Genomic DNA, 12,195 nt, shown 5'->3' with positions numbered 1-12,195 from the left:
TTTACGAGAATGTTAACATGAAAAGACAATCACATGCCCCGTATTACAGTCAATTTAAAACATTAACAAATGACGGGTGAGCATTACGTAACTCTAAGTTTCTGTTGTTTTCTCCTTGTGTCGTTCTTTTTTAGTTGATAACTGCTGCATGTTTCTATTTAATTACTCAGATAAATGTCATTCCATTTTGCAGTTAATATTTCCGATTGCGTGTCTGAATGGCAGCCATGCTGGACAATAGCGCCAACCTGACGCAGATGCGCCTTCGGGATGGCGAGGAGAACAACGAAAATGCTCTTCGGGATGAAGACGAGGAGGAGGAAGACGAGCCAGTCGACGAGGAAGAGGACGTCCTAGACTTTGTCCTCGAGGCAGGCGGGCGCGGATTCGCGGACGGCGGCCGACCCGCCCTCCCGGGAGACGCCGCGGGAATAGCCGCCGAGTTGAGGCGCTCCCGACCGCCGGAGTCCGAGGATGCCTCTCTCCTCTTCCTCCAGCACCAACACCAACAGCGGTCCCTCCATAACCTCCGCTCCCTCCAGAGTGCCACGGCGGCCGTCCTGCTGGCGGCCCAGCAATCCCTCCAGCAACATCACCAGAGGGGATCACTGCCCACGTCATCTTCCGGCGACACTGGAGCCGACTCATCGGGGATCTCGTCCGCGGCCGCCGCGGCAACGGTCGCCGCCCTGAATCTCCAGGCGCTCGAGTCCTATCTGACGTTCCAGCGGCTGTCAAACGACCCCACAGGGAAGGGAGCCTCTTACTTTGACGGGACAACCACGGATTCCTCCGTGTCCAACGCCAATAATGAGCCATCGGCCCTTGACAAGGCGACGGCAGCGGCCACCGCGGCGGCGGCCGCAAACGCCAACTTCACCATGGGTGCGGGTCTGCAGCTCGCCCTGCCAATGTTCGCGGCCAGCGAGGCGGCATATCTCGTCAACGCCCTGTACCAGAGCAATCTTTTGGCAGCTAGTGGACTAGCCAGCGGGGCCCTCTCCGCAGATTCGAGCGGAGGTGCCAGGAGGGCTCTTGGGAGGAAGGGTGTCTCCGGGGGCGTGGGGAACGCCCACCAGCCGGAGCCGGGTGGCGGGGGATTGCTGCCGTTCTCGGTGTTCGCAGAGGGGGTACTGGGTCGGTCGTCGAGGGCCCCGCCTTCCCCACCGAGCGTGTCCTCATCGTCGCCGACGTCCTCCGCGGCGCCAGCCCTCCCTTCGCCGTCGCTCTCCTCGTCTTCGTCGAACGCGGCTCCCGTCTCCCTCGTGGTCCACTCTTCCTCCTCGGCGACCCTTTCCGGCGGTGGTGGTCTGTCGGCGGCATCTGGAGCGCAGAACGTGGCCACCGCCCCCTCGCCCCGCCCCAAGAAGCAGTTCATCTGCCGCTTTTGCCAGCGGCAGTTCACCAAGTCGTATAACTTGCTGATCCACGAGCGGACGCACACGGACGAGCGGCCCTACTCGTGCGACATCTGCGGGAAGGCTTTTCGGAGGCAGGACCATTTGAGGGATCACAGGTGAGAAGGAAGAATATAGATGCTCATATTCCTGTGTGCTTCTTCAGATTTTTCAATTACTAACTATATTATAACCTTCTATGCTAACGGTAAATTCAATATGTATTAACATTATTGATGTGTATGAGTATGCAATGCATGCTATAATATGATTGAAATAGTATACCACTTTGGTTCACCAGGGACATAGTTGTGTCTCAGGTGAATTAAAAGAATAGAAATAATTAGCTGTTTCTTTGAAGTCAAAATCAGCATATTATTAGGTGCATACATTTTTGGAATTATTTTTAGTTTTACTAAAGTTACTCGTTACTCGTAGTTTCTTTTATAGAATAATTTGATGATATTTGATTCAAATCGAGTAAAGATTTCAGTCAGAGAGCTCTAAATATTTCAACATTTATAAAATAATGATTATGCCTAGGAAGAGTTCTTAAAAATTAAGTACTCACAGGGATTGCAACTATGAAAGAGTCATTTCTCAGCCCATTGCTGGGGCTTGTATTTCTGAAAATAATTCAGATAAAATGCTTAAATGACAACATCGTTAAGCTATATGACGAGACGCATTATGTCTTAAGTAATAGTTAGCAAACGTGCACAAACCATATATTTACCAAAAATGATTTGCTTCCAATCACTTCTTCTATACACTAAAGACTGAACACTTATATGCATTTTATGCCTAACACTTACCTCCATTATAAAGGTTTAAGAGCCCTGAATATATATTTACCTTGCATATACTAATGCAAAATCATCAAAATGTAGACTGTACTTCCCATTTGAGACACAACTATGCATCTAAAGTGTGTAATTTTAAATTTTTAACTCAGATTAATCAGTATTATTCATCACTGGGTAATACTAAAAATAATCGTGCTATTTCTGGCAAAGACCACTTTAAATTTGAAAGTTTGAATTTTGAAGAGATAATTATACAACACATGGTGTTATGATGAAAAACGACACTTTATTTTGGTGCCATCCTTCAGGGGTATTACAGAACCACTCATGGCAGTATTCACAACTCAAAAATTGGCACTATCTGAAGCTTTCTAGTTGTTTAATTATGTAAAAGGTGCACAGTAAATTTTATTTTAAACCAGAGGTGTCCAATCTACGCTCCCAGGGCGACTTGTGGCTCAACATGCAAATTTTAAACTTAACCAATTGATTAAGTAATGTTTTTATTTATATTTGAATGACTATTTTCAAGAATCATTCACACCAGGAGTAAAATTAAAACCAAAATATTAGATGCGCTACTTGAAAGTTCGCGTGAAATTGAAACGACTTCCATCGAGCCAGATGTCGACGCGTAAAACATTATCCACGGGCTTTTATTTTGCTCACCAGCTGTCTTAAGTGCTGGCATTTTTAATGAATTCCAAAAAAGTTTTATTTTCTGTCAAAGAGGTCTAGAAAACCCAAATAGTTGGGCACCTTTGATTTAAATATTCGTGCTGTATGAAAACCGCGACAAACATGTATGTTTGGAATTAAAACAAGTTCTTGAAAAGATAATCCATCTAACTATTTGTAGAAGTGTTGATTTTTAATCGCTTGCAAGTATTAAAATTAAATCTATTTTTTGATAAATTTTCCTATCTATGAAACTATTTTATAAACCTAAGAGCAACTTACTTTCTTGAGTATCTTGATACTTGTCACGGAGTGAACAAAATGTGTAGGCTATATTTTCTGTTTTATGATTACACAGTTACTGTGGTAGGCCTGGGATAAACGTTTTTTCTATAACTAATTCATCAAAGCCATAATCAAAAGTATGACTTCAATGGATAAGAGAGGCCAGCCAAAATTAAGCAATAAAGCTGGCAACGTTCTCACATTCAAGGTGGTGGGGTCAGCGTTTCCCAAGATATTCCAATTATTATAAAATAGCGCTGCTTATTTAGAATCAGATTGTGTTCTAACTCCTTTTAGTAACCTAATGCTAAAATCAGTCGGCTACTACACTTTCAGTAAATATGTTTTTTTCGATATTGTTCATGCTATATAATTTTAATATATAATATAATTACAATATTTGTACTACTTAGAAAAGCAAAAGTGAATTTCTGTGAAAGAATTCACCAAATCTCCTTTTTTGATAGGTTAAAATTACCTTAAAAATTTTATCTTAAAGGTATCATTTATTACCAGACCAAATGAGTTTATGTCTGAAGAAAATTTTCGTTTAGCAAAATGGGCGCTGATATCTCGACAAATTACTGAATATAAACGAAGTGATTCAATCTCACTACACTATATCCTAATTCAATATGTCACGTAGCCTTTGAGAAATCACATTCGTATGTAAAAGCAAATAAATAGCAGATGGAAAAAAAACACTTCCCTTGCTTCAAAATTAGGCTTTACGGCATGCAGATACTCAATACCCACGGCCACGAGGCGGCAATTATTAGCGCTGACGTCATCCTTCGCTGAACACCTTCCTCCCGATAGAAACATCACCTCGCGGGGCTTCGTCTGGACACATGTTTAAAACACTTTTGGGACTCAAGTGGAATATTTTTACATAACTTCCAATCCCCACCTTCTACTTTTGGCCTCCGAAACACGAGTCATACCCATCTTCCTCCGCGCTGCTCCGCTCTCGCAAAACGGATATCTGCCAATCGCACGACGCTGGAGACAGTATTCCATTCGTGCTAGAACATGACCTCAAGATATAGCGGCCGTGAAATAACAATGGCACTCATAACAGCCGCGGGACATTAATCCGACAGCTGCAATACTGAATGAGTCCCCATTACCACCGAAGCCATCCTCCGCTCGCATTCAAAGGAACGTCGGCGGGCGGAAATAAAGAAGAGGAGGGAAAGGAAATGGCTAAACTGTTGAAAAGATGAACAACCAGCTCCCCATTCAGCGGGGAGAATGATAATCTTCAATTATAGAACGGCCAACACGTGACCGCTTGGAAGGCCAAAAAAATAAATAATAAAAAGAATACGCACTAAAGGGAGACTTTACGATTCCGGGCGGTGACCTGCGACCTTTATGCCCACGGATCCAATCCTTTTTATCCGCGCAAAACCCACGCAATCATTTGCGTGGGAAGAGGGTGGCGGACGAAGAGACATAGAGAGAGAGTCGGAGAGGTAGGAGGAGCACCGGAGGAGGGTGAAGACGCAGGGTGGGAGAAGACGGGTGGGACATATAAAGGGTATATAACACGAGAGACGGGGTGGGGGAGAGAATGAAAACTCCCGAGCCACAGTCGGCATTATGGGTGTAGAGAGAGAGAGAGAGAAACGGAGAACGGAAGGGTGTGGGGTGGAAGCCAAGTTCATGGAGTGTGCTCTCTCTCCCCTCTACCCCCTCCCACCCTTTCCCCCGCCGACAACTTCCTACCCAACCCCTCCTGGGTTCCTCACTCTGTCTCCTCCCTCCCATACTCCGCATGTGTGCCCTCTGAACAGATTCGGACCCCCTGGTGCGGAGTTATAACTTACTACCGCCTCGACCGTCTGACGGTAGAGGGCGAGGGGCGGGGTACCGCAAGGGAGCATTCTTGGACCCCTCACCGTGAAAGCAGTCGCCGCTGATGGCTGTGATTCGTTATTATTTATATCCGGAGGGTGTGTGTGTGTGTGTTGGTGGGGGTGCAGCAGGCCGGGATCGAGAGGCGGGGACACAGGGAACAGTATGCGTTACAATCGTATATTTATATCCGTATATATATATGTATCTGGCGTACATATTTGTGCGAGATGGGACGCTCGATTGGATCCAACGGACTGAGAGCCGAACCATCTGAGAGACTAAGTAGATGAGGTACTTCACTTTTTCCCTTTAGTCTATTGGATATTGGTAATCAGTGGCCGGCACTGAGGAATTTACCTCTAGTGTTACGGCCATGATATTACTAGAGGCTTCTTAAGAGAGTGTCATTATTGGCATTTTTGTATTGAACGCGTAAACCAGAGGTGATCGGAATTTTTACCTCTAAGGACGTTCTTCCAGATATAACTCAGTTCCTGAAACGTGTACGTGTTATCTATGATGCTGTCTCCTTGCCAAATAACGATTCCTTGAGTATTTCTCCCGCTTGCGATACATTTAAATATATTTATATTTTTCACTTCACCATAACAAGGGTACCGTGAATAAAATCGCTCTAGGTATCCACATTTACTAGGATTACCCTGATTTAGCAAATATCACTATTACAATACCATTGAAACGTTTATTAAATGAGGCTTTCAAAATATTAACCCTTTAATGTACGCGGCAAGATAAGCTCTAGCTCCCGAGAGACTGACGATCGAATTAGTGATGAGTTTAAAAATATTTAATTTCACATCAAGTAAAAGTACGAGAGTCATCAAGGGATAAACGCCAAAGATACACGTATTCTAAATTCCAGACACTGAGTTTTGACTAGTGGAAAGTCCAAAGAAAAACAATTCGAATTACTTCTGATCAATATGTTGAATCATATTTTACAATTAGGATTATGTTCCAAGACTTAATTATTGTTTGACCGTAGATAATGAGGTCAAAGTAACCAGGTGATAACGGAGGCAGAATAATTTCATGACACTCTTTACCCCCATAATTTCATCTAAATGAGTCACAAGAAATAGAAAGAGAAGGTGAACAATATGAATCAGCTCTCGACACGCATTGAGACAATTGGATAGTAGAAACGAGAAAACTGGAACTACCTATAACCAGGTTTATGGGAGTGACTTCTATTGTTTGTCGGCAAGCGTAATATCATTTCTTATGAGAGCAACTCCCAGAGCGAGGAGGGAGAGGAAGGAGAAGTTTCAGGTTTATATCATTGGATGGGAAGGAAAGAAAATCATGAAAGTAAATGATGTGAAAAGATCGATTGCCCTGAATCCGACGCGGTATACAGGGAAGATGTCGAGGCGAGAGGAGGATATTTAGGCCGGCACTGAAATTCAAAGTTTCCCGGCAAGGTCACCGCTTTAAGTTGGCGGCATGGGTCCTTGAAAACCTAGTAAATGAGTGCCTAAGAAATAATGAAATTATCATAAAATTGCATACCCTTGGCATACAACGTATGATTCACACATATTTTCTTTATAAATTTGTAGTAGTAGGGCAGGCGGTCGACTGCTTAGGCCATTTGCGCCATTAGGGCTGGACAGGAAAGGATGAATGGTGGAGAGAAACCCGGCGTCAGCATTAGCCTACTCTTAACCAAAGGCGCCAAGGGGTCCGCAGGTTACGTCCCATCCAACGGACGGTGTAATCACTCAAATTTATAATGTGATATGCAGTTCAAATGCAATCAGGTTGCTAATACATGGGTTCCTAAAAGTTATCAAATCTATCAAAAGGATTAGAAGTAGAAAAATATGTATTGACTACATAGAAAAAGACAAAACTATGTAAAATTTACTAGAAAAATATTAATTTTTTATTGTATATGTTAATATACGTAATTGTATAAATTTGATTTTATTTAATATATTAATCTCGTTATTGGATATACAGGTATATTTCCAATTATTTGAATAACTTGTGTATTAAGAACGGTATGTAGATTGGTTAAAAATATTGGCTCACAAAAATGTAGACTTTTTTCCGCATTTGCTTATCATCATCGTACTTGATGCTCTGCATGAAAAAATAAGGAATTTTGACGGAAAAATGCCATATTGAGGTGAAAATTCCTAAGTCATGAAATATCGATTATATACCTATTGATGGTAGAAGTCTGATTTAGGCGTCGGTTGGAACGGTACGTGAGAAAAATATTTGTTTCGTTCACTTTGCGTTACATGCAGGTAAGTTTTATACATTTCAAATGGTGTTTCATCAAATTTAATAATAAAAATTTGGGCATTTTTAAAGATATTCGGTATTAATTTACCAACATGAGTGTAATAAAAGCAGAATTTTTAATGAAGACTTGAATACCTTGAATTATCACCAGATAAAACAAACGTAGAATGGTTATAGCGGAGTAAAATGAATTTTCTTTAAGTTTTTGAAGCCGTTTATGTCTATGGGATTTTGCATTGAAATAATTTAATTAAAAAAACACCACACTTGGGTCATTTGAACCGTGGTCGCGAGAATCCGCAGCGAGTACCCAATACTCTTTCCCATTCAACTCACCTATCCGGTATTCCCTCGTAGCCGATTCACGCTCCTTATCCGTCTGCCGGTCGCATTTCCTCCTCCCCAACTTCTCCGGATGAACGCATCCCTCGTCGCCGACGAAGAATTGATCCTAACCCATATTTTTCCCGGACAGATATCCACGAGCATTTATTTTTTTCAAATATGTCCAACCCTTTCCCGAAGACACACAATCTCCCCCGGTGGGAGCAAGGGGAAAAGGGGTAAAGAGGGCAATGAGGGGGTGGATTCAACCGTGGGATGGTTGGTTGAAGGTGCCCTTTGTGGCCGCTAATGGAGAGGGACGTGAATTATGTCCGTGGGTGGAGAAAGGGAGAGAAGTCGGCGAAACTCCTGAGCAAGCGAGAGAGGGTAAGAAAGAGAGAAAGAGGGAGAAAGCCTGAGACTCTGGCTCTTTTCTCCTTCGTCGTAGTCGAGGGATGGAGGGTGGATGAGGAGGGACTCCCATTTCTGAAGAAGGTGAAGTATTCTTTCTCTCCCTCCGCAGGCTGTGACTTCCCTGCTTTGTCTGTTTCTCAAAACCATCCCTACTCACTCTCTCCACTCCCCCTGTGTCTGGATAGTTTCATGAAATATATGCGGGTTTTACGGAATTCGACCGGTCTCCTGATGACGCCAATGCTCCTGTTTTTATTAACCTGCTTAATAAGCAGATTATTCCAAGCAATTATTTTATAATTCTCAACTCTATACATTATCGCAATTGATGTAATCTCTGAACAACCACGGAGGAGGTTGGCCCCGCTTGTTTTTGGGTGAAACCATTTATTGAATAGACATTATTCGCAGAAAATCTTCAGCTATAAAAATAAGTGAAAGGATTGGTCAATAATGAGCACTTAACTGTATTATACAGCCTTCGAAGTGGGCAATAACGATAATCTCGCGTGTTATTTTTTACCATATGCATGAAAATAAGTTTTTTTTTATCATAGGTCTGCAATATTTTCTAGTCCATTAACCTATTCATACGTAGCTTTGAATTTTGCAAAAATATCACAATTTTGCTTTTAGCCACATGGGAACATAAACAATTTTCCGTTTATGTTGATATTATCAAGCGTGAAAACCAAAATCCATTGAATGAATGAAAATATAGAGCTTCACGATTAAAATAAAGCATTTTAGATAATCACACATTGATATGCAAATATTTAAAAAAATATTTTAACAGCCAATTCAATGGGTTGGGTTGCATTTTCGAAATCTCCGTAGATTTTTCCACGAAACCTTGTGAAGATGCTCTTTTATTTCCCTCGAGGAGCATAAAAAAGTACACCTAAAGATTTGAAAATTTTCACGAGTATTTGACGTAAGAACTACTGGTATGCCAAATTTCAACTTCCTGGATCTTCAGCAGGTAGCCTAAATATTTTGGACTTGCAAGATACAAACACTCTCTTTTATGCTTTTAAATAATATGCTCGCGATAAAAAGCTTGAGTTTCCTCGCGGATGATGGTTTTTTCCTATCATTCCCCATTCCCTTCCAAAAAATCCCTCTTTTATTGTCCGGCACGGCTGGCTTACGCAGTTGGCATTGCGCTCCACGCCATATCCACCCGTCCGTTCCGAATGGAATTGGTTTTCTACTCATTCTTTTTATTGATTTTCGAGAAAAAATTGCTATCTGAAGAAAATACCAATATACTTATATTTCGGTAGCCAGGTGATATATATATATATATATATATATATATATATATATATATATATATATATATACGATATATATATATACATATATCCCGGGCCCCTTCGATCAATAGTCCAGCGCTCTACCTCTGGACTACCGCGACCCACACACACATATATGAGTATATATATATATATATATATATATATATATATATACATATAAATATAAATATATACATATAAATATAAATATATATATATATATATATATATATATATATATATATATATATATATATATATATATATATATGTATATACATTCAAACACGAAATCCCGCCAAACGGCGAATAAATACTCATATATACAGAAACATATATAAGGAAAAGGGACAGGAACACGTATAAAGGACGAACACAATAGAGGTGGGGAAGGCGGGTTCGAACGGATCACAAGAGTAAAAATATTTCCTCAACCGGGACTCGAACACCGGATCTTTCCACTTGCCGGGCGGATGCTCTTAACCACTTGAGCTATCGAGGATAAGTAATTTACCCTGAGATCCGTGGGTCTTATATGTCGCCAAGCGCCCCGATTCTTTAGCCAAGAGATGGCGTCAGGGGGCTGTTTCACCCACCAAAGGAGAAATAGACAATACACAAGAGGAAAGGTGTGGTTAGAACTCATACAACATCATACAGGAAAAGAACAGTGCGTTTCGTGGCACGCATAGCCAGAAGAAAGAGATGAGCCACATTGGCCAAATACACATTCAAACACGAAATCCCGCCAAACGGCGAATAAATACTCATATATACAGAAACATATATAAGGAAAAGGGATAGGAACACGTATAAAGGACGAACACAATAGAGGTGGGGAAGGCGGAATCGAACGGATCACAAGAGTAAAAATATTTCCTCAACCGGGACTCGAACACCGGATCTTTCCACTTGCCGGGTGGATGCTCTTAACCACTTGAGCTATCGAGGATAAGTAATTTACCCTGAGATCCGTGGGTCTTATATGTCGCCAAGCGCCCCGTTCGATTCCGCCTTCCCCACCTCTATTGTGTTCGTCCTTTATACGTGTTCCTATCCCTTTTCCTTATATATGTTTCTGTATATATGAGTATATATGTATATATATATTTATATTTATAGGTATGTATACACACACATATATGAGTATATATTCTAAGAAGGATTTTTATTAATACTAATAGAGTTTGTTGTTTCTCTTTATTTGTGCAAGGCAGATTTTTAATTCATCTCTCCCTTCTCCTCCTCCCTTAGATATATCCACAGTAAGGAGAAGCCATTCGTGTGCGGGGAGTGCGGCAAGGGCTTCTGCCAGAGCCGCACCTTGGCCGTCCACCGCATCCTGCACCTCGAAGAGTCCCCGCATAAGTGTCCAGTGTGCAGCCGGGCCTTCAACCAGCGCTCCAACCTCAAGACGCACCTCCTCACCCACACCCACATCCGACCCTACCGCTGCCCCGCTCCGCATTGCGCCAAAGTTTTCCGGCGCAACTGCGACCTTCGGCGGCACAGCTTGACGCACAACCTAGGGCACGGGGGACAGGCGGGGGCGAGTGCCGGGACTCCGGAGGCGGCGGCGGCTGCCATGGTCGCGGACTCGCTGGCGACCGCAGCCGCGACGTCCACTTGTCCGCCATCTCCACCCCAGGGATCCTCCCAGTTCAGCATAGACTCCCTGATGAGCGCGGCCAAGTAGCATGCGGCACGGCAGGCGATCGAGACCCTACCTTTTCGGAGGCACTACTGAGGAGAGAAACGTGAAGAAGGTTCATGATGGCCATCCCCGTCGCGACCCGGAAGCGATGCGACACGGAGACGACGCGACACGGAGATGACGCGACACAGAGGCAACGCGGCATGGAGGCGACGCTTCGCTGACACTAAGTGACACGGCTCATATCCGAGGCGACCGTACCGAGATGCGATACCTCCAACCCTTCCCTTCCCTTTGGCATCTCGACGGCACGACATCGCCGTAAAGGCACGTAAATGAGGCGAGTTCTCAGTCGCCATCTTCTCGACCTTTCAAGATTATTAAGACAGAAAAACGCCGAGTGGTGAAGCTATGGTTTGTCGTAGAGAAAAATAATGAGCGTTTCCAGAATAATGAATCTCAGTGATTTACGATCCCCTCACCCTAAGTGAAGTTAGAGACCATAAACTTTGCCGAGCTCTCGTGAACAATGCAAAGGAAGAGGGAAATAGGGCAAAGGATTATTTTGTCAAAATTCAGGGCCAGGCCTAGTTACTATTTCCCCCAAGAAAGCTTTCAGTACACCTGGATTTCTATGTGAGATACTGAAGAAGATATGTTTGGGAAGGCATCGCTGATCGGCTGAATATTTTTCTTGTTTTCTTGTACATATTTTAATCGGCATGGGTGATAATTATTGAACAAAGTAAAATTCTTATCTCATTATCACAGAGACCACTCATTTTTCAAGTTACATTAAATAAATGTACTGCAGTTTGATATTTTATTGTCATTACTCGTTTAAATATTTGGGGAGAAAATCTATTTGTTGGACACAGACCCTAATGGAAAGCTTTTTGAATGTAGAGAATGATAATTAATGCATCGGAAAACAGTGTATTATTACCTATGTGCCTTCGATCTCCTAGAGGACTATGACTATACCTTGCTTCCAAGGGACTTAAGTTAATTGAGTGCAATTCAAAGTGCAACGCTTCTCTTTCGAGATGCTCAATGTTATATGTTATAAACGAGGAACCTATCCGGAATATATTTTATGACGTTTAACAGTATGTTTTCCCTTAAAGGACTTCTTCGAGAAAGTCTATCAGCGGTGAATGAAAATCCTTCGTATAGTGTTTGGGTTATTTTGCCTC

General features: G+C 42.6%; 1 protein-coding gene across 1 annotated transcript; it reads left to right on the top strand.

Annotated features, from left to right (window-relative positions):
• Positions 1-218: 218 nt before the first annotated feature.
• LOC139696853 (protein sister of odd and bowel-like) lies at positions 219-11,041 on the top strand. The gene is made up of 2 exons (XM_071595733.1): positions 219-1,516; positions 10,600-11,041. The coding sequence occupies exons 1-2, from the start codon at positions 219-221 to the stop codon at positions 11,039-11,041; spliced, it is 1,740 nt and encodes a 579-aa protein (XP_071451834.1).
• Positions 11,042-12,195: the final 1,154 nt, after the last annotated feature.

This window comes from Hetaerina americana, unplaced genomic scaffold (assembly GCF_022747635.1).
Source record: "Hetaerina americana unplaced genomic scaffold, ioHetAmer1.1.p SCAF_7, whole genome shotgun sequence".
Lineage (NCBI taxonomy): Eukaryota > Metazoa > Arthropoda > Insecta > Odonata > Calopterygidae > Hetaerina > Hetaerina americana.
This window is presented reverse-complemented; position numbering and strand designations above follow the sequence as displayed.

Coding starts and splice junctions, on each gene's coding strand:
- LOC139696853 (XM_071595733.1), top strand. CDS start 219: ATGGCAGCCATGCTGGACAATAGCGCCAACCTGACGCAGATGCGCCTT. Junction 1,517..10,599: donor GACCATTTGAGGGATCACAG/GTGAGAAGGAAG, acceptor CTCCTCCCTTAG/ATATATCCACAGTAAGGAGA.